Source organism: Crocuta crocuta, unplaced genomic scaffold (genome assembly GCF_008692635.1).
Source record: "Crocuta crocuta isolate KB4526 unplaced genomic scaffold, BGI_CrCroc_1.0 scaffold139, whole genome shotgun sequence".
Lineage (NCBI taxonomy): Eukaryota > Metazoa > Chordata > Mammalia > Carnivora > Hyaenidae > Crocuta > Crocuta crocuta.
Window position 1 is genome coordinate 10182139 of NW_027533258.1, and position 22234 is coordinate 10204372.

Below are 22234 nucleotides of genomic sequence, written 5' to 3' on the forward strand. Positions count from 1 at the left end.
GGGGGGGGGGGGGGGGGGGAGCCCGAGGCGCCCCTGCCTGGGGAGGGCAGCGAGACGGGGCACTTAGGGCAAAAGATTGGGGGGGTGGAGGGGAACCCATCGACACAACCGACCCAAGGAAGAGGCACTAAAGCCTTTAGCGAGAACGGGAGGCAGGAAGACTCCCCATGACGTCGGGCTGGACAGCACAAGGGGAAACAGGAGGCGAGGCCCTGAGCAGCTGGCCGCCCTGAGCCACCACCACACCGACCGATGAGCCCAGGGGGCTGGGAGGACCCCTGGCAAAGCATCTGGAAGAGCGCGTGGACATCAGCATAAAAAGCGAACTTGGGAAACAGCGAGAAAGGAAGAGAGCGGAGAAGAAAAGGCTTTGGGGAAAGGAAATTATGCAAAGAGAACAAGGAAACAACAGAAGTACAGGGACAAGGATGGCGGAGTCAGAGGGCGACCCAGGATGACCGCTGAGCCAACAGAAGACACGCCAGCCAGGGACAGAGCCGTCACTCCAGCGAGGAGGGACAGGCCGAGTTTGGGGAGGACAGGGAACCGGAGCCGCACCAGCGAGGACGTCCCGCTCCAACAGAGCAAGGTGGCGGCCCGTGGCCCCGGGAGAGGAGCAGGTGGAGGAGACCGTGTGACACCCGTCAGACCGCAGGGCTAAGGAGCAGGGGGAGCCCTGGAAGCTCACAGGCCCCTGCAGGGAAGGCTGCTCTGTAGCAGGACCGGACAAAGCCTGGGAACTACATCTCCAGGCAAGAGACCAGCGAAAGCCAGAAGGAAGGAGCCAGGGGACCACCGAGGGAAGTCAGGGACTCTCGCGTGGGCGGGGCGGGGCCGGGCACAGGAGGGGAGGGAAGGCGGTGGGGGGCAGCCAGGGTGGAGCACCACACAAGGAACTGGGGGTGAGGAAAGAGCCCCGGGAAGGGACAGGGGCCAGTCGGCGGGCGGCTTGCTGCCGGGAACCCCTCGGGTCAGGGAAGCGGGAGGAAGGCGAGCGGCGGAGGCCCAGCTCTAACCTTGGCGTGGCCGTGCTTGCCGGTCTTGGAGGTAGACATCTCCACGATCTTGCAGGGCCGGCCCTTGAGCACCACAAAGCCGTTCTTACGTAACGCTGAGCACTGCATCGGGAAGGTGGCGGAGGCCCCTGCGTCTCCCGTCTCGAAGTCCAAGTCATCTGCCATTTTAAGAGGCTTCGATTCCAACTAGAGCCCAAAAGAGAAGTGGGGTCAGGAAAGGTGAGGGTCGACGTCCCTCCCACTCCTCTCTGGAAACCGGGCCTCAGTTTCCCTGGCCCTCCCCCGACACCCGCCCACAAGACAAGTGCCCGGGTGAAATGCTGAGTTGGGACCACAAGCACCAAAGATGGGGTGTGGGGGGGGGCGTGGGGAGAGGGGGGGCACGAGCTGGACCCCTAGCCCAACCGAAAGCTAAAGGGGTGGCCTGGGAACAGAAGGCTCTGGGGAGTTCGGGTGCCCAATCTCGGAGATGGGCAAAAGCCTAATTCCTGAAGGGGGGGAACTCAGGTGTAACTCGCTGCTGAAACCAACCACCCCCCTTCCCCACTCAGAACCAGGGCTATAATTAGGTGAGCAGCCGGGAGCCAGCAGAAGGGCGGNAGGAAACCACAAGGCCTCTGTGGGGGATTCCCGCCTCTCCACCAGGCACTCGTAGACACAGGCGAGGGAGAGAAAGTAAAGTCGCTCTCTAACTTCTTCCCCTGCCAAACACCTCCATCTCGTTTCCCAAAGGGAACCCGGGAACCCGGCCTCTCCTCGAGGGCCCTCCCCCTTTTCCCAGAATGCACCGGTCCTGTCGGCTTTTTCAGGCCGGGCCTGTGCGCTCAGCGGAAAGTGGAGGAGTGGGCAGCGGTGAATGACAATAAAATGAAAGCAAAAGGCTGGGAGGAGTGAGTAGCAGAAGTTCTGTTAGGCCGGCGGAGTCGGGGCTCCGAAAGCGGGAGCCCGCAAACCGGTCACACGGGGGAAGGCTGTGACAAGGTGAAGAGCACCTATCACAGCGGGGAGCTCCTCTGCCCGGGACTTTAAGGCGCTGTCGGCCCGGCCGAAAAGAGCCGGGCGCCCGTCCAATCGCCCGCGGTCTCCCCGTCTCTCCGGCCGCCCAGCACCGCAGAGCGCTGCTCGCACCTGGCGGGCCGCCTCACTTCCCAGGGGAGTCGGGGGGAGCGCCCCAGGGGCCCGTGGGGTGGCGGCACGCTAACATATGCCCGCAGCGGGCTCTCCGGGGCGATCGGGCTGCGGGCCTCGGCCTTCGCCCCCTCCCCAAAATTCCAAGCTACCCTGGGCGCCCGCGAGGACCACCTCTCTCCGCGCTGGGGGTTGCCGGCTCCCGCCCACCATGTGGCCTCCCGGGGCTTCCGGTGGCCGGGATCCGGGGGGAGGGGTCCCCGCGCTGCCATGCGGCCCCCGTCCACGTTCGGCCATGCGGCCTCCGANCCGCCGCTGCTGCACACGGGTCTTAGTACGCAGGCGCCGACTCCCCACTGACCAACCAAGCAGCCCTGTGACAGCCGCGCAAGCGTGCTATCTATCCCCTCCGCCCTCCACCCCCGCACTGCGCAAGCGCACAGACCCTCCCCGATCTCCACCCTCCCTCCCACCTACCCATCCAATGACGCGTACGCGTGACCCCGCCCCTCCCCAACCCAGAGCTCTTCCCACCAGTAGGCAGTGCGCAGGCGCACCCGGTTTTTCAAGCCCTTCAACCTCCTCTTCCCTTCCCGTGAAAGACCACTAGCCCTACCGGACAGGACTCGCGCCTGCGCAGTAAAGAGCCCTGCACTCCACACCCTCTGAAGGAAACGCCTCGGCCTCAGGGCGCATGCGTGTTGGGAATCCTGACCGCCCCTTCCACCTCAGACGTCGTCTGTACGCCGGGCGTTGAAAAGACCACGCCACTCTAGCGCTGGGCTCGGCCAGGACGCATGCGTCTTGGGAACGCCCCACCTCGGCTCTAACTGGACTTAAACGACTCACACGTTTCAGAAAACTTGCACTGCCGGGTGGGCCCCTCGTCTCAAAGCCCATCCCCCCAGCCCCGGTCCACACATGCGCGCGCGAGCTCTTTCCGCTCCGGCTTCCTAGCGCGCTAGTGTGGTCGGGTTACCGCCCATCTCAGCTTCACCTCCCCGCCTCGGCCCTGCCATAGAGTTTCGCCCGGGAGCTAGAGCGGCCGGGGCGCGGCCACCATCTTGTCGATGCCCCGGGGCCGGGGCTCGCCGGGGGCACCTCCGAGTTCTAGGCGGCTTTGCGAGGAAGGCGTGTGTCCCCCAGCCCGGCCCCCCCGCTGCCCCCCAGGCAGTGGTCCGCCGGCACCCTGGGAAAACGCTCTGAGGCCGAGTGGCGTGTTACGGCTCCCTGACGCTCTCCCAAGTCGTGGAAGGCGACCGCGGAGCAGGGGACAGTCCGCCTCGCAGTGTACTTCCCGGGCCGTCCTCTTAGGGAGGAAAGCGGCTGCGTTTCCCGCAGCTCCGTGGTCGTCTTGCAGTTTCTAGCTCGCCAGCCCTACGCTCGGGGCCACCTGCTTTGCCCTAAGCCAGGCGGGCATCTGGTTCTTGTTTTGGCTTAGGGCCCCGTGACGTGGGGCATGGGCGCCGCGGGCACCGGCTGGAGGGAATACGTTTGTGTAGCGGGTNACACACACACACACACACACACACACACACACACACACCCACCCACCCCGGCCTGGGCGCATTGTTGAAAGCCACCTGCTCTTCTCCAAGATGGGTTGTCCACATGGCCCAACGACTCCACTGCTAGGTGTACGCCCCGAGCCGTTAAAAAACAGCTACTCGAATCTTTGCAGGAAGATATTCCCAGCAGCGTTATTTACAGTAACCGAAAGGTAGGAATAACCCCAAATATCCACCAAAAGACGGAGAAAGTGTGGTGTGTATGTAAACGTAGTGGAATAGTATTCGATCACAAAAGAAGGAATGGCGTACCGATAGCTGCTTCCACTAGATGAACTTCAAAACCATCAGGCTAAGTGAACACAGCCAGGCAGGAAGGTCACATATCCTATGAGTTGAGTGATAAGAACTACCTAGAATAGGTGAATCCCACAACCAGAAAGTAGATTGGTTGCCAGGTGCTGGGGGGTAAGGGGAGCCGGNGAATTAGGTAAAGGTGGATGTGCAACACTGTGAGTGCCCTGAATGGCGCTTCATTCGTGTAAAAATGGTTTCATGTTCCGTGAATTTCACCTCAGTTTCGAACACTTGCACAGGAATGTTCAGAGCAGCGTTAGTCATAATAGCCCCAACGCGGAAACTCCCCGAGCCCTACGCCGATGTCGGGGTACATGAAATACGGCATATCCGCACAACGAAATATTACCCGGCAACTAAGAAGGGATGGAGTACTGGGTAAAGGCTACAACATGGATTAACCTTGAAACGTGTCAAATGAAAGTGAGTCACAAAAGACCACGTAGTATATAGTTCCATTTACGTGCCGCTTCCAGAATAGGCAAATCCATCCATGGGAAATAGATTAGGAGACGCCTAGTGTTGACAAGTTAGAGGGAAGTGGGGAGCCGGAGAACGGGGAAGGGGCAGAGAATGACTGTTGTGCTGAAGAAAAGGTTCTAACACCGACCGGAGCTGTGGTCACGTCCTTCAGATATTAAAAAACACTGAATGGCACACTGTAAGTCATTGAGGTGGACGGTATGTGAATCATCTCTCAATCAAGTTATTACTTCAAAAAAAAAAGTGCTGTCGTCCTGTGTGACGTGTGTGTGATGTGCCAGTCTTAATCTCATTTCCCTGAGACATCGCCGAAGTGTCCTCACTGACCTAAGACACAAACTCCCTGACATGACAAGGGCACTGAATAATGACAACCCTCACCAACTTCCTTCCAAACTCAAAGAAGGCACAGGTAATGTTACATTTGTTTCTTACGTTCATCTATTTCTTTTGAGAGAGACAGAGACTGTGCGGGGGGGCGGAGGGGTGCGGGCGGAGAGAGAGAATCCCAAGCCGGCTCTGTGCTGCCAGGGCAGAGCCCGATGTGGGGCTCGAACTCCTGGAACCGTGGGATCATGACCTGAGCCAGAACCAAGGGGTGGACGCTTAATGGACGGAACCACCCAGGCGCAGATAATCTTGACAAAAGACGGAGTTCTCCACACTCAGAGGAAGAAAGAGGCAAAGTACTGAATAGTGTGTAGGGTGATGAGGTACCTAGCATCCGGGAGAAGCACTGTAGCGTTGCGTGTGTGGGGTCCCCGCAGCCCGGGGGCAGAGTCGTCACCTTGGGAAGCCCTCCCAGCTCATGTGCCCAGTCAAGTCACTTCTTGAGGGACATCTTTCCACAGCTACCAGACTGAGTCGGCTTCTCATGTTCATGCTCTCACCACAGACCTCATAGCCTGTCACACACTGTCGACGTCCCTTTATTTGTATAACTGCTCTACTAACGCCTGGCTTTCTCCACTGGAACATAACCTGTGTCGGGTTGGGAACCTGTCTGCTTTGTTCATCGCTGTGTTCTCAGCTCCTAGAATTGTGCCTGGCAAATACACGGTACACTATCGATATTTATTATTGTTTCAAAAAATTTTAAATATTTATTAGAGAGACAGCGCAAGGGGTGGGGGCAGAGAGAGAGGGAGACACAGAATGTGAAGCAGGCTCCAGGCTCTGAGCTGTCAGCACAGAACCTGATTTGGGACTCGAACTCATGAACCTCGAGATCATGCCCTGAGCCAGAGTCTGACGCTCAAGCGACTGGGCCACCCACGTGTCCCTATCAACCTGAATTTAATGTTGAGCAAAGGTACACCTGGCTTGAGCCAACCAGACTCAACAGATTGACCAGAATATGGTAACATCAACTTGTCCTATAAATGAATTGAAAAGTTGAAGGGCAACAGAACGCCTATTTTGGCTGGCCCGTCGCTTCTTTCTATTCTGTAAGAAAATGTAAGTGAAGGGGCATCCGGGTGGCTCAGTCTGTTGGGCATCCGACTTTGGCTCAGGTCATGATCTCACAAATCACGGGTTCAAGGCCCGCGTTGGGCTCTGTGCTGACAGCTCAGGGCCTAGAACCTGTTTTGCATTCTGTCTCTCTCTCTCTTTCTCTCTGTCCCTCCTCAGCTCACTTTCTTTCTCAAAATAAATAAATATATATATACATACATATATATCTACATACATACATACATATAAAAGAATCCTGGAATAGCGGCAATCTTGGATCAAAACTCCCCTGAAAATCATCAGAGAACCTCTCTGGCTTTTTTTTTTTTTTTTTTTTAATGATTTACATACCAAGCAACCCCCTTTAGGTCACATAGAACTTTCTTTCTTGAGAACTGATTCAAATGCACTTGATCGGATTCTATCTTAAAATGGCATTTCTTCCCCACCTTCTGTGGTTACACCCACTCACGGAGATTAAAATTCAGATATTCGTGAAGAACTCCCCAGCTACCCATCTATAGATTTTCAATGCCTTTGGATACTGTCCTCACAATCCATCTGATTCATTGTTTTCTCATTTCTTTCCCGGAGGGTAAGAGTTTAGAGTTCTACTGAGAGAAAAGTTTGCCAAGCAAGTTTGTATCTCTTCTGGTTCTTTCTAAACCTTCTATTTTGGGATAGTTTTTTTTTTTTTTTTAATTTTTTTAAATGTTTTTTATTTCTAGGAGACAGAGAGAGAGACAGCGTGAGCAGGGGAGGGTCAGAGAGAGAGGGAGTCACAGGTTGAAACAGGCTCCAGGCTCTGAGCTGGCAGTCAGCACAGAGCCCGACGCGGGGCTCGAACCCACGAACCGCGAGACCATGACCTAAGCGAAAGTCGGACGCTTAACCGACTAAGCCACCCAGGCGCCCCTATTTTGGGATAGTTTTTGAAATGCAGAAGAGTTGCATTAATGGTATGAAAAATACTTTAAGGAACACCAGTGGGATTTTTGTGGGTGTTTTTTAAGTTTTTTAAATGTTTATTTATTTTAATTTTTAAAATATTTTTTAGAGAGACCAGGACAGAGCACCAATGGGTTAGGGACAGAGAGAGGGAGACACAGAATCCGAAGAAGGCTCCAGGCTCTGAGCTGTCAGCACAGAGCCCAATGCGGGGCTTGAACTCACAAGCCATAAGATCATGACCTGAGCCCAAGTCGGAAGCTTAATCCACTGAGCCCCCCAGGAGCCCCAACACCACTGAGGTTTGGGATGCGAACCGACGGTGTGCTGGAGGCTGTGTGCACAGGGTTGTGAGAACGAATTGTGCCCATCTCTTCCTAACTGCACGTTCGATAATGTCTTCCGGGCGGCTTGGAATCGGCCGTGAAGGGTTCGCACCATGGAAATTGGCAGATGTTGTTTGCTGACCGAGGTGTCCCTCTCTCCAGAGCAGGTTGTTAACATCTAGCAGCGCAGCACTGACCGCTGGCGAGGGCGGTTCTGATGTACAGAAAGTGGCGTTAGATCAAGTTAGCCCGACGGCAGGGGCGCCTGGGTGGCTCCATCTGCTGAGTGTCCGACTGCGGCTCAGATCATGATCTCACGGTCCGTGAGTTCGAGCCCCACCTCTGTCCCCTCTCTCTCTCTCTGTCCCCCTCCTGCTCGCGCTCAATCTCTCTCTCGAAAATAAATAAAACATTAAAAAAAAAAAAAAAAGATAGCCCAGCAGTGGTGTGGGAGACTGGAGGGGAAGAAGGACCTTAGGAAGCGGTCATGGGGTTCAGATCGCAAGCAGTGAGGGTTTGGCCTTGGAGTTTCTGAGGAAAGCAGCCTTCTCTTCATTGAACCTTAAAAAAAGGAGTGGACTGGGGCGCCCGGGTGGCTTAGTCGGTTAAGCGTCCGACTTTCGCTTAGGTCATGATCTCACGGTTCGTGGGTTNGTGACCACCATAAAAAAAAAAAGAGTGGAATCTGGGGGGAAAAGTAGAAAGAAATAAGAGTAAAGGGCGCTCCAGAAAAGGGGAGAGAGAGGACAAAGGTGTGGAGACGGAAACAGCTCACTCGGTTTGGGGAGGAGGCGAGAGGCCTGGACCGGATCACAGAGCCTGGAAGCTGTGTGGTGGAGGGGGTCTCCTTTCCGTAGGGAATGGAGAGGTGAGGACAGTCACCCATGTCGCTGCACTCTGCAAACCGGCCCTGGTGGCTGAGGCTCAAAGCGAACAGGGCACGTGCAGGGAAGCCGGAGAGCCTGGCGGCCACGTAGCAATTAACTCAGTGAAGCAGATGAAGTCTGAGCCGTCGAAGGTGCCCTGGGTCTGTGAGGCTGGGGACAGAACGTGCCAACCAAGCCATTCCTGCAGAAAACTGCACTAATACAGGAACTGGGAAGTACTCTTGAGATGCCGGGATTCTGAGGGGCGCCTAGGTGGCGCGGTAAGTTGACGTCGGACTTCAGCTCAGGTCGTGATCTCACGGTTCGTGAGTTCGAGCCCAGCACCAGGCTCTGTGCTGACAGCTCAGAGATTGAAGCCTGCTTCCGATTCTGTGTCTCCCCCTCTCTTTCTGACTCTCCCCCACTCAGGCTCTCTCTGTCTGTCAAAAATAAACATTAAAATTTATGGGGCGTCTGGGTGGCTCAGTAAGTTAAGTGTCCGACTTCGGCTCAGGTCATGATCTCACGGTTCGTGGGTTCGAGCCCCGCGTCGGGCTCTGTGCTGACAGCTCAGAGCCTGGAGCCTGCTTCTGATTCTGTGTCTCCCTTTCTCTCTGACCCTCCCCTGTTCACACTGTTTCTCTCTCTCTCTCTCAGAAATAAATAAAAAATATTAAAAAAAATAAAAAAACATTAAAATTAAAAAATATATATCTACTGAGTCTATGAAGTACCAGACATTGGAGACACAGGGGTGGTGAGCTTAGCGGTACGGCCCCTTCCCCACACTTGGGAGGGGGAAACTATCAGATCATCAGCAACATCTACAACACACAACGTGTGCTCAGGCCACTTGTCTGCCACCAGTGAGTGATGTGCTATGCCTGGCAGTTGGTATGAGAGGCAGAGGAGCACCTGAGCAGATACCCAGAGGGATCTCTGCGACTTTGACCTTGCCTCTTTGGAAGCTAAGAAAAAGAGGGCGGAGGTGTGGAAGACGGACACAGGAATGGTTCTGGAGCGGTTCTGGAGCCCGGAAGGGAAAGCCCTACCCAAAAGCCCTCCTCACCGCCCCCCCCCCATTTTCAGAGGCCCTGCGGCACCTGGGCGCTAGAGAGAGACGTCGGAGGAGAGTGTCCTAGAAATGGGCCCAAGTGCGTTGGGGACAGAACAGAGGCCCCTGCTCGTACAGAAAGGAGGCTCCAGGAGCCGGCGGCGAAGGAGTCTTCCAGAGTGTTCGCTGTGACCCTGCATTTGCTCATTCGTTCCCTCTCCAGGTGGTCACGGAGGCCTTGCTCTGTGCGGGGACTCAGGAGGTGGCCAGGCCACCACAGAGCAGAGGAGATGGCCCGCTGCCCGGNGCGGGGGGGGGGGAGAACCCAGCCTGGAGGCTGAGGAAGGAAGGGCTGGCCCCCAGGGAGGGGGGAAGGGAGGGCCTGGGAGGTCTGGGGACAGCAGATAAAGAGCCCTTAGCGGGTACCCACCCTCCGGGCTGCTCCAGACCCACGCAGACTATGTCAAGACGTGAGAGAGGAGGTGAGGAGCGAAAGGCAGCCATGTTCAGAGGAGAAAGGTCCAAAGGGCCGATGGGGGGGGGGGGGGCNCGAGCCGCTCTGCCTCCCGCCCCAGCGGGGCTGACTGCGACGGCCTCGCCTGCCTCTCCGCCCCGTGCTGCTCACCTCGGCCCAGCGTCTGTCCCACGGGGCACATGGCCGTCTAGCCGTCCAGACCGCGGCAGCCGCTGCCCGGGTCTGGGCTCCACCACAGAGCCCGGCATGTGTTTGGCTCTGAACGTTTCCAGGACGAACGAAGGGGGTGCAGGCCGACGGCGCGGAACCTGCCTGGGATTCTCTCTGTGCCTCCCTCTCTTCTGGTCTCGCTCTCTTAAAATAAATAAATACACTTTAAAAAATTTTTTTTTAATGTTTTATTTATTTCTGAGAGAGAGAGACAGTGTGAGCAAGGGAGGGTCAGAGAGAGAGGGAGACACAGAATCTGAAACAGGCTCCAGGCTCTGAGCTGTCAGCACAGAGCCCGACGTGGGGCTCGAACCCACGAACCGTGAGGTCATGACCTGAGCCGAAGTCAGATGCCCAACCGACTGAGCCACCCAGGCGCCCCAGTAAAGAAACTTTTTTAAAAAAGAGTATTGGATTCTTCTTGGGACGGATGCCTCCGCTTTCTCTGAAGGAAAAGGGGGCCGAACAGCCGAGAGATGAGTGGGGTTCGGCGAATCCTCATCCCCACAAAGGAGCAAGCAGCCGAAACCCGCCTTGGACAAGCAAGGGGAGTCCCCTGCTGGGGACCCAAGGCTCCTGCCCGCTTAGAGAGGAGGGCGCCTGTCTTCTGGCCAACCCGGGAGGAAGCGGAGGGCCCCTAAGTCAGCCCCCCGGTGCGTCTCAGTGGCCGGGCTTCGGGGCTCCCCAGGTGCCCAGACTGAGCTGTAAGGTCCGCGCCACTGCCCCCGGGGCCTGAGCCTGGCCGGGAAGCCGAAATCCCTGTCGGTGGATCCGATTCAACCCAGGGCCCAGGAAAGGGCTTTAGATCACCATCCAGGGGCCGGCTGGGATGAGGCCGCCTGCATTCAGGCCCTACCCAGCCCTCCTTCCCCACAGCCCGGCTGCACCTGCCACAGTCCGTCACGCCTCCCCCCTTCCTTGGTCACTCGCTGTTCTGTTCATCGGGGGGTGGCTTTCTCGGCTGCGGGAATAGACAGAGCCACTGCACACCTCTGGAGGGCTCATGGGAGCCTGGGGCCGTAAGTCCCGCGGGGGGGCGGGGGGCAGGTCCCCAGGTGGACGCCTCCGCCCGGAGTCCCCTCCCCAGCACTCCCTGCCCACGTCTCCAGCAAGCCCCACACCAAGCCCCTGACGGTTGTGCTCCTCCCCTGGGCTGAAATTAGCGGCATCATCACCCACCAGGGGGTTGCTCAAGCGAAAACTCAGATTCTTTGATTCCTTTCCCCTCACCCCCCACACTCAGCCCCCCACCAAGTCCTGCAGACACTGTTTCCAAAACATACCTCAAGCCCGCCCACTTCCCTCACCACTCCCCCGCTCCCTTCACCTCTGCCTCCACCCTTCTATGTCCCACAGGGCGCCCAGATGGTGCTCTAAGCACAGACGGAGCGGGGCGCCTGGGCGGCTCAGTCGGCTGTCTGTGGGTTTGAGCCCCGTGTCGGGCTCTGTGCTGAGCGCTCGGAGCCTGGAGCCTGCTTTGGATTCTGTGTCTCCCTCTCTGTCTGCCCCTCCCCCATTCGGCTGTCTCTCTCAAAAATAAATGTTAAATAGAAAAACAAAAACAGATGGAGTAGAGGACTGGGGGGGGGGAGGGCATGTGAGAAATCTGTGTGTCTTTCAGTCAATTTCTCTGTAAACTGAAACTGCTTTAACAAACAGAGTGTATTTCGCGGAGGCCTGGCTGGCTCAGTAGGTGCAATGAAAGAGCCTTGATCTTGGCGTTGTGAGTTCAGGCCCACCCCTCCCGTCGTGTAGTGATCACTTGAAAATAGAATCTTTAGAGTCACCTGAGGAGCTCAGTCAATTAAGTGTCTGAGTCTGGCTCAGGTCAGGATGTCGCAGTTGGTAAGTTCGAGCCCCGCGTCGGACTCTGTGCTGGCAGCTCGGAGCCTGGAGCCGCTTCGGATTCTGAGTCTCCCTCTCTCTCTGACCCTCCCCTGCTTGCGCTCTCTCTCTCTCCCTCTCAAAAATAAATAAAAACAATAAATAAATATATTTTAAAAATGAAGTTTATTTTTTTATTAAAACATTTTTAATGCTTATTCATTTTTGAGACAGAGAGAGAGAGATCGTGAGCAGGGGNACTCCCCCTTTTAAAACCCTCAAACGCTTCCAATCACTTCTGGCATCAAATCCAGATTCCACGGGTTTGGTTCCTCAGCCCTTGCCTTCCTCATCCTCCTCTCTGGTCACTAAATTTTTCCCTCCAATGGGCTCAGGGCTTTTCTGCCTCAGGGCCTTTGCACTAGCTGCCTCAAGTGCCCAGAACTCTCTTCCCTCATCCTTTCCTTCGCCTCGCTTCTTCTCAGGCTTCAGGTCAGAGCGTAGGCTGTGACATGTCCCCTTCAGTGTCTTCCTGGTGCCCGAGTCCCGATCNTGTTATCGGGTCTGTACTTACAGTGTGCATCCGCTCACTGATTTCATCGTGGGTCCTTCACTGGAATGTGAGCTGAATGAGGCAACACGTGTGTCTTCTCCGCTACTGTATCTGCTGCACCTTTTTTTTTTATAGCATCTGACACACAGTAGATACTCCACAAGTGTTTGTCGGAGACATAAATGAAGAGACCCATTTGACCGTAAACTACATGGGATATTTCTGGCAGAAGATTTGTAGCGTGGCCGCACAAGCACTACGAGTGCCTCTACAGCTGCTGGTGACCTTGACCCCCTCGCAACACGGCCAGAGGAAGGCGCTCAGTGAGCGTCTGTGAAATCGAGGCAGGAATCCCTGGGCTCTGGGGACAGATCTGGTGTTAGGGGAGGCGGCATGTAAAGCGAAATGACACGTGCTGTCTGCTCGAGCTCTCTGTGGCGACATGTCCGCAGCTGTTAAATCCTTGTCCGCTAGCCACGTGTGCATTTCGTATTTCATTTCCACTGAACTCAAATAGCCCGAGGTCGCTCGTGGCCGTCTTATCGGTCAATTCAGACCAGCGTCGGCGAGACCCATGGGGAGTGAGTGATGGGCCCAGGGTGAGCAGGGACCCAGCGGCAGCGGGAAGGGCTGGGTCCGGGGTCTTCAGAGCTAACTTCACCTTGGGTCTTTGAATTTCTCCTATGAGCCTTTCATGGGAAGTCACTGCGGAGTTTCAGGCAGAACAGAGTATTTCATTCATTTGTTCATAAATTTCCTTGATTACTTTATCCAGTAACCTCTCACTCCCTTTCTACCCTTCCTTCCCATGGGTAATTGTACTACTGTATATCTCTTCTTTAAAGTTTATTTTCTTTAATTTGCATAATGTTTATTTATTTTTGATGGACCAAGTGTGAATGGGGGGAGGAGCAGAGAGAGAAGGAGACAGAGAATATGAAGCAGCTCCAGGCTCTGAGCTGTCAGCACAGAGCCCAACGTGGGGCTCGAACCCACAGACTGTGAGATCATGACCTGAGCCGAAGTGGGACGCCCAACCGACTGAACCACCCAGGCGCCCCTAAAGTTTAAGAGAGAGAACATGCAAGCAGGGGAGAAGCAGAGAGAGAGAATCCCAGGCAGGCTCCACACTGTCAGCGCAGAGCCTGATGCGGGGCTCGGTCCCATGAACTGTGAGATCATGACCTGAACCGAAATCAAGAGTCAGATGCTCAACTGCCTACGCCGCGGAGGCGCCCCTACCTTTTTGTTTTTATACGTTCTGACAACATGTTATTTGTTGTTTGCGGAGCTGTGTCCTTTCAAGTAAGTGGGAGTGCGGTATTTCTCATCTGGTTCCCTGCTCTTTCTCTCTAAGCGCTGTGTTGGGAGAGTCCATCCACGTCGCCACGGAGCATGGAACCCGTCACTTGTAACTGGTGTATGGCACTCCCGGTGGACACCTGGCATGTCACCCGCCAACGGACGCCCAGGGGGGCCTCCCCATCCCCGCACGTCTGCTTGCAGACCTGTAAGAGCAATCGCTCCGGGACCTGTGCCCAGTGGATGAATTGGTGGCCACAGACGATGTGTACTGAAGGTGCCTGAGTATTGCCGGAAACACGAAATGCATTTCAAAAAGATGCTTCGGAGGCGTTTGGGGGGCTCGGTCAGTTAAGTGTCTGCCTCTTGGTTTCGGCTCCGGTGATGATCTTCCGGTTTGTGGGTTCGAGCCCCACATTGGGCTCTGTGCTGACAGTGCAGAGCCTGCTTGGGATTGTCTCTCTTCCTCTCTCTCTGCCCCTCCCCTGCTCATGCTCTTTCTCAATATAAATAAACTTAAAGTAATAACAAAAGATGTTTCTGGCTGCCCCCACTTATCCAGTTACGTACTTACTAGCCCCCTTCTAGGTGGTGGGTACAGTCTCACGCGCTGAGAATATGGCAGAGAACCAGACAGCCGAGATCCCAGGCTTATGAGTTAGAAACAAGCAAAGATCAGGTACGAATAACTCCTACGGTGGAAACTGAGCAGGGCGGTGGGACAGAGGCTACGTTCCTGTGAGGTCCATCCTGCAAAACGGACTTGGGGGGGCAGTTCTGAGGGCGAGGAAACCATGTAGGGGGGTTTCATCTTCAGCCTTCAGCCGACGCAGCTGAGATGCCGCCGGTGTGACCCAGGTGGGGGCGGTGGGGTTCACATCTCTGCGCCCCGACATGGTGGGGCCTTTTACCAAGACGGGGGACCCTGGCGATTTCCAGCCGCCACCGGGGGTCTGCGGCTCCGGGGGGCCGGGCTGGAGGCACGGACTGGGGAGTCACTGGCTTGGGCATCTTTGATGACACAGGGCTGGCATTACAAAGTCGCATAAACTGGGTGCTTGAGCAGGTAGAGCCCTGGCAGATCATGTCTGGGGGTGGTCGGGCCGCCACGGGAGGGGTCGTAGAGTCAGAAGAAGAGAAGAACTGGGGGGCTCTGACCTTTAGGAAGGGGCGAGGGAGGGGCCGAGGGGGTCCCTGAAGAAATCTGACGCCACAGGGTCTCCACGGACCCTGCCGCCCGGATGGAGGCGGAGACCAGGGCCAGACAAGCACCCGTTGAACAAGGCACAGCGACGGACGTCCACGCGGGTCCCGAATGCCAGGTGCGGGGAGGAGCGGGGACTGGGCAGTGCGGGCAGTCTGTGGACACATTCGGCTGCGGAGGAAGAGCCTGGCGTATGGAAGGTGCTAGAGGGGGTGAGCGTGGGGGACAAGCGTGGTCCCTCCCGGCGCAGAGGCAGGAGGCTGGGGGCTCAGAAGGGCCAGGGACTTGGGCTGCCCTGCGTCCGAGCCCCCGCTTGGCCGGCTCTACAGCTGTGTGGCCTGGCGCTGCTGGCTTACCTCCGCTGCACCTCGGTCTCCTCATCTGAAGAATGGGGACAAGGGCACCCACTCCCCGGGGCTGCCGTAAGGAATTAACGACTGAAGCCGCCTACGCTGCTTAGTGTGGTGTGTGGCACATAACGAAGTGCTAAATAAATACGAGCTCTGAACTGCGCTCAGGTTAAGGGAGAAAACAAGGCGAGGAGGTTTTGAGACAGAGGCGGGGAAGTAACATCAGACGTGGCGGAAGGAACAAGGAGGCAGGCAGAGGGTGAAGAAAAGGTCAAGGATTTGGCAGCGCTCGCAGCGCTCGGCAGGAGGGACGACGACGCGGGAGCCACCGAGGAGTAAACGGGGAACGGAGGCTGGGGGTCCGCGGGAGAAGCCGGGGAGCAGGCGTGGAGGAGCGAGGTCGGAAACTCCGGCTTGGGCTGCGGGGACAAGCTGTGTGTCGCCGGGGGGCTCCGGGTCTTTTAAATCCCTCAACCGGCATCTCGGTTTGATGCCACACGGCTCCGCCCCAGCGGCGCTGCGCAGGCAAACTTGCACTTCCACCAGGGAGAATGACCGTGTGCGGCTACGCGGGGACATCGCTCGGGGAGGACCCTGGCTGGTCTGGTCGCCTTTCAGAGCCTGGGGGGAGGGGCTCCAGGCTGGAGACACAGGCTTGAGAGCCATGAGTGGTAGGTGCCACCATGGCTTAAAGACATCTCAGCNNNNTTTTCTCTGTGTTTGGGGCAGGGAAGAGCCCAGGCATGGGCAGGGGTGGGGGGAGTAGGGATTTGGGTTGGTGGGGGGTGAAGGAAAGACGGACGTCAGGACTGTAAGGACTGCTTTCAGGAGCTGCGCGTTTCTTTGATGGGGCTGCAAAGGGCCAGAGTGAAGGAGGCACGCGGTTAGCATTTTTTTTTCCAACCGTGAACAAGATGCGCAAGACCATGAACTTCAAGTGGACAGGGGCGAACGTTAAGAGAGGGACACAGGAGGATGCCTTTCTGCGAAGATGCCGAGCCTTGCTAGCTCTAGCCCCTAACCGTATGGAAACTGCCAGAAACTCACTCCCACAGACCCTTCAGCTCAACAGGGAAATTGCGTCTCTCGGCGGCATCTAATTCCTGACCGTGAAGATGGGGAGTATGTCCTGGTTGTATGAGTAAGTGTCATTTCCTGTGGGCAGGCACCTGTCCCTCAGCGCCCTCACCCAGGGGTCTCCTGGCCTCTTTAAAAAGAAAAACAAAAACAAACTCTGACCGCAAATAGGGCTCCCCCTTCCTGTGAGCTTCCTCTCCTGTCGCTGTTTAAGCAGCCGACGCCTGCACCCCCTCTGTACCTTCCACCGCCTCCTCGGCTGCCCGGGCCGCACCCGGAGGTCCGTGGCTCGCCCTGCCCCAGCCCTGCCGTCACCTGCATTCCTCGAGCTCGGGGCGGACACAGGCACATGGGACCTTAACGGTCCAAGGGAGGGTGGTCATTTCTGCATCCTTCACGGCCTCGCCTCTTGATTTTCCTACTTTATTCTCTTTTTCTGTCCGCGGTGCCGGCTGCGCGGGGGACACAGAACCGTCGCCTCGGACAGGGCCGGAGGGGTGGGGCGGGCGGGGTCAGCNGCGGAGCCGCCGCCGAGCCTGGCGCGGACCCCGGGCCGGCGACGCGCACGTGGGGCCCGCGGAGCGTAGGGGCACGAGAGCTGGCCCGTGCGCACCGTCCGGGCTAAAAATACGCGCTGCCCGGGTCGGGCGTGGGGGAGGGGGGCGGCACCCCTCGGGAGGAGCGACCCTGGAGCCGCGTTACTCCGGGAGGGAGATCGCAGGTCCTGGCCGAGCACCCGGGCTCCGGGGAAAACCTGGGGCAAGCGTCGCGCCGGGGCCTCAGTCTTCCCATCTGTGGAATGGGGGCCATCCGATTACTCAAGAAACAAGGGGGCGCCTACGTTGTGCCCGGCAGTGCTGCGGGCGCCAGGCACGCCCCCCCGGGCCCTCACCGCCGCACAGTTCCGTCCAGGGCACAGGGCGGGCAAGACAGGCCCACGTTTTCGCAAACGCCACGAGGAAAGGCCGGGATGATGCGCTGGTGAGGCCTCACAGGTCAGAAGCGGTCCCCCCGCAAACCACCGAGGTGCGTTCTACGCGGACGCAGGCGAATAAGGAAGGCGGCGGGAGCGGCGGGCGCTGGGGGAGGGTCCTCCCTCGGGGCGCGGACCTCCCGGGCGGCCGGAGCGGTGCAGTCCGCCCCCGCGTCCCACCTCGAAAACAAAAGTGAGAGTCGTTCTTCCGCGGCGCCTGGAGGCTCGCTCGGCGGCGGGGACCGGCAGGAGGCGGTGTGCGGGCACGTGCGGTCTCGAGGGCGGAGGCGAGCGGCGCGGCCCGCAGTCAGAGCGGAGGCTGTGGCGTCGACCCCGTACCCGGGTCGTCAGGGGCAACCCCGGAGCTGCGCCCCCCGCCCCGCCCCGCCCTGCGCGCACCGGCCAGGTGGCGGTTGGGGCGCGACCAGCCCGTTTGATTTCCCGCGGCCGGTGCAGAGGGGCGGAGGGGGAGGGGAAAAGGGCCGCCGGCCAATGGGCTGGGCCGAGGCCCGTCACGTGACGGCGCCGGGGCGGGGCCCAGGTGTACTTACGGGGCAGCGAGCCCGGGTCTCGGCCTCCCTGCGAAGTCCGGGAGGCGTGGCCGGCGTGCGGGCGGGGGGCTGCTCCGCTGGGATTGGCCNGGACCCCCGCGCCCCCGACCCGGAGTCAGGCGGACAAGCCGGTGCTGGGTGAGGGGGGAGCGCGTGCCAGAGCGGCTCTGGGGGGTGGTGTCGTGGAGCCCACAGAATCCAGAAAGCTGAAGGCGGGCCTGGCCCCGGAGGCTCAAAGGACTAGGTGGGCTGCGGGGGCAGCTGACCCAAGTGAATTCCAGTTCCCCTGGTGGGAAGTGCCTTCCTGGCCACAAGGGGGAGGGGGGTAGGTCCAGCCAGGGTCTGGGGCACGCCCCCCCACTGCGGGAGACTCAGCCTGGGCAGCAGGTGCACCGGGAGCCCTTATGCTGGGAGGGCAGGACTCGGCGGGCCTGGGGAGTACCTGGTTCTAGGGGAAGGGCCCGGATTTGCAGCCCGAGAAACAGGACTTGGGGTTGGGAGGGTTTGAAAGCCTGAGCCCCGCTGTATGGGCGCTTCCATGTGGGGGAACTGGGTCAAGAATGCCTCGAAGCTACTGGGTGAAACCTGTGGCTTGAAGTGAAGCCTCATAGGTCATGGGGAGGTAGGCTGGGTCTGGAGTGTCTCCAAACGGAGTCCGACTCTATTTCTCCCCCATCTTCTCCCCCCGCCCCTGCCCGTCTGCCTGGCAGCCATCCAAGTCCTGGGCACTGTCAAATGGTTCAACGTCCGCAATGGTTACGGATTCATCAACAGGTATCTGAGAGCCCCAGGGAAGGGTGGAACGGGTGTCTTGCGAACTGCCCTGTGGGGCTGGACCCCTGTGGGGCCTCACCTCTACCCCTGCGGAGGCACGTGGTGGCCATGTCCAGCTGACGCTGATTGAAAGTCTTTAACCACCGCACAAACGTGGGTAGGATGGAGCCTTCTCCGAATCTTCCAAGGGCAGCAGAGAGTTAATGATCTAGGAGCTTGGCTGTGTGTTTCACCTTGTGGTCTGGCTTGCCTCGCCTTGGGGGCAGAATGTACCTGCTGTCTGCGCCCTGGGGCTCCCGGGGCTGGAATCCTTCATTTCCCGTTTAGGGCGGCTCCCAGAGCAGTCCCCTGACTCCCCGCCCTTGGAGAGGGCTGCTGGCTCATTTGAATCCCCCCACCTGACCGGACTGAGGCTGGTGCCGGCTGGGGGCTGGGGCAGGAAGCCGGCCCCCGCAGACAGAGGCGGCTGCTGCTACTTCCCTTCAGTTGGGCAGCCCCAACCCTCTGGCTGCTGGGAGCGGCCGTGGTGGCAGATTGTGAGCAGAGCCGGGGCTCCCGCAGTGGGCCCTTCCCCAGCCCGGGCACCCTGCCCAGCCCAGCCCTCCTGGGAGGCCCCAGTTCCCTCTTAGCAGGCTGACCTTTGTACAGATCCAAGTGCTTTAAAGCTAGAACATTTGATCCAGGGAAGGATCCCTCTCTAATTCTGGAAACTGAGGACTCCTGGGAGATTGTGAAGGAAAATCTTTGCATTCTCCCCTCCCCCCGACGGGATGCTAGGATAAACTGGCGTAGTTTAGGAGAGCAGGGAGAGGGAAGGATCGAATATTACCGTCTTTCCCGCCCCTGGTCCCTGGGGATGTTGAGTGGGGGCCTGACCCTGGGGTTCCCCTCCGGCCTGAGGGGGAGAATGAAGTCTTGGCGATCTTCAGAGCCGGCTGTTGACGTTTGTCCCCATGTCGGACACGTTCTGCTCCTCCGCCCCGCTCCCCACCTTCTGCCTTGACTTTAGGAGGGAAGACATAGGAATCTTCCAGCCGGGATGGGGGGGTGGAACTGGGGCGGGGGGGGTGCTGGCCAGGGACAATTACACCCAGCCCCGCCAGGCGCTCCTGGGGTGGAGGGCGCGCCCCCAGCGGGTAAGAGTGGCCCGGCCTCTGCAAGGTGACTTTGCCCTCCCCTCCGCCCTTACGAAGCCCAGGCTTTTCAGGGAGGTTTCTGGCGTGCTGCTCTGCATACGAGCTTCCGGCCCTGCTGACCCCCAGGGAGCCGGGGGCGGCTGGCTTGCTGCTTTGAGGAACAGGCAGCGGGGGAGACCTCGCCAAGGTCACCCCCTAACAGCCCCTCCTGTTCTGCAGGAATGACACCAAAGAGGATGTCTTTGTTCACCAGGTAAGAGCCAGGCTGCCTCCGGGTGGAGGGAGAGCCCGTCCTCTCCGGGTCCTGGAAGGCCCTGCCTAATCCTTAGCAGCACACACCTCGCTGAACGGCGTGCGTGCCCCCAGGAAACGGTTCCCCCCACACCTGCCCCAGGTGCCTGCGATAACCACCACTGGCCCCACTTGTGTCAGGTTGTCTTTGTGAGAAACGAACTTGTTGCCCTCTGGCCACGGTACGCTCACTACCTACACCAGAACCTGTCGACACAAGAAGGAATCCTAGGCAGTGTTCAGAGGGAAAGGACACAGGCTAGAGAGACGTAGGGGCGGTGGTTCTCAAAGTGGGCCCCGCGGCAGCGGCGGCAGCATCACCTGGCGGCCGGATTCTCGGCCCCACCCCAGGCGGGCTCAATCAGAGGCGCGGGGGAGGAGCCCGGCCACCTGTTTTAACGAGGGCTCCAGGTGATGCTGATGCGGCCCNACCCCCTGTTTTCTCTCCCCCCCCCCCCCCCCCAGTCCGGGGGGAGGAAGGGGCCCAGCCTTCTTGTCGAGGCCCGCGTCCCTCCCCTGGAGCAGGTTGAGAAGGAACCAGCCAGCCCTTCCCTCCTCCCGGTTGTTCTTCTTTCTCACCCGGTTTATTTTTTGTCTCCCTTGTAGCCCCTACCTCTGAAGCCATTTTATGAACCGTCATGTGTCACCTGAGCCTCCATTAAAAACAAAAACAGGCTTTCCTGTGGTCTTGGTCTCTGCCTCTTTTCTGTGGAGAATCCGCTGCTTACGGCCCTGTTNGTCGACACAAAAGGAATCCTAGGCAGGTTTTCAGAGGGAAAGGACACAGGCTAGAGAGACGTAGGGGCGGTGGTTCTCAAAGTGGGCCCCGCGGCAGCGGCGGCAGCATCACCTGGCGGCCGGATTCTCGGCCCCACCCCAGGCGGGCTCAATCAGAGGCGCGGGGGAGGAGCCCGGCCACCTGTTTTAACGAGGGCTCCAGGTGATGCTGATGCGGCCCCAGTTTGAGAACCACTGCCATGGCTGACNTGCGCTGTTTTGCTTGCCAGTCTCCGGTCCCCCTTTGCGAAACCCCTGCGGGGTAAAGGGAGGAGGGAGTGCGCCCTGGGGACGGTGCTGAGGGCACAGGCTGTCGCGAGGCCCTAGTTGGCAGCTTCTCCCCACCAAGCTGGGCCTGCCTCCGCGCTGCGCCCCGCGGCCCGGCGGCGAAGAAGGTGCTGAAGGCCNGCTCCGGAACGCGGTGCGCGTGTTGCCGGAGCGCGTTCTCACTTCGCGACACCCCCGCCCCTCCCCAGGGCGCTGAAGCTGCTAACGTAACTGGGCCGGGGGGCGTGCCGGTCAAGGGCAGCCGCTACGCCCCCAACCGACGCAGGTTCCGCCGCTTCATCCCCCGGCCGCGCCCCGCCGCCCCGCCGCCCATGGTGGCCGAGGCTCCGTCGGGCGGGACAGAACCAGGCAGCGAAGGGGAGCGGGCCGAGGACTCCGGGCAGCGGCCCAGGCGGCGGCGCCCGCCCCCTTTCTTCTACCGACGGCGCTTTGTGCGAGGCCCTCGGCCCCCCAACCAGCAGCAGCCTCTAGAGGTGAGGGGGCCTGGGGACGCTGAACCCGCTGCCGCCCGGGACGGCCGCGGGGAAGTGCGGGAGGGCGGCCTTGCTCCCCAGGCTCCCCTAGGCCTTCGTGTGTTCCTAGGGCAGCGACGGGGTAGAGCCCAAAGAGACTGCCCCCTTGGAGGGGGACCCACAGCAGGGAGACGAGCGGGTCCCCCCACCCAGGTTCCGGCCTAGATACCGAAGGTGAGCGTCCCTTTCTGGGGCCATCTTCCCCTCTGCTGTGGGCCCTGGTCCTCCGGGAAGGGGAGGGGCAGGTTCTAAGATCTGGAGCTGATGGGGAGGGGCTGACTGGCTCAGTGGGGGCTGGGAGGTGCCCGGTGGGGGAGGGGGTGGCAGAGCCTCCCCTGGGGTTGGAAGCCTGGCTCCTAGGGTGGGTGGGGGTGGGAAGGCACAACGGTCCCCCTCTGCAGGGGCGGGGGACGCCCTGGGAGGGAAGGAGGGAGGGATGGCCCGCACTGGCTCCCTGCACCCTCCATGGCCCCTGTTTCTGTCCCCAGGCCTTTCCGCCCCAGGCCCCCCCAGCAGCCCACCACAGAAGGTGGGGATGGTGAGACCAAGCCCAGCCAAGGCCCCGCCGACGGGTCCCGGCCTGAGCCCCAGCGCCCACGAAACCGCCCCTATTTCCAGCGGCGGCGGCAGCAGCCCCCGGGACCCAGGCAGCCCACGGCCCCGGAGGTGAGGATCTGGGCCCCTTGGGGGGGCTGGGGGGCAGGTGAGAGAAAAGGTTGGGCCAAGGTCCCGGTCCCCCTCCCCCGGCCCTGCCTCCCACCTGACCCCAGAGAGCCCAGCCCGCAGGCCCCCCATT

The 22234-nt window shown here is 59.3% G+C and overlaps 2 protein-coding genes across 2 annotated transcripts in view; one reads left to right on the top strand and one right to left on the bottom strand.

The window, feature by feature from the left end:
* The window catches only part of EIF5A (eukaryotic translation initiation factor 5A), a 2644-nt gene extending 1412 nt beyond the window's left edge, over window positions 1-1232 (bottom strand). The window contains exon 1 of the mRNA XM_077746870.1: window positions 1017-1232. Coding sequence (XP_077602996.1) covers window positions 1017-1181 — 165 coding nt within the window. The 5' untranslated portion in view covers window positions 1182-1232. The remainder of the gene's footprint in view (window positions 1-1016) is intronic.
* Window positions 1233-17106: 15874 nt separating this feature from the next.
* Window positions 17107-22234, top strand: part of YBX2 (Y-box binding protein 2) — a 5796-nt gene continuing 668 nt past the window's right edge. Inside the window, exons 1-9 of the mRNA XM_077746757.1 lie at window positions 17107-17117; window positions 17184-17559; window positions 17651-17798; window positions 18371-18434; window positions 19790-19881; window positions 19965-20043; window positions 20907-21399; window positions 21509-21612; window positions 21927-22104. Of these exons, the coding sequence (XP_077602883.1) occupies window positions 17107-17117; window positions 17184-17559; window positions 17651-17798; window positions 18371-18434; window positions 19790-19881; window positions 19965-20043; window positions 20907-21399; window positions 21509-21612; window positions 21927-22104 (1545 nt within the window). The remainder of the gene's footprint in view (window positions 17118-17183; window positions 17560-17650; window positions 17799-18370; window positions 18435-19789; window positions 19882-19964; window positions 20044-20906; window positions 21400-21508; window positions 21613-21926; window positions 22105-22234) is intronic.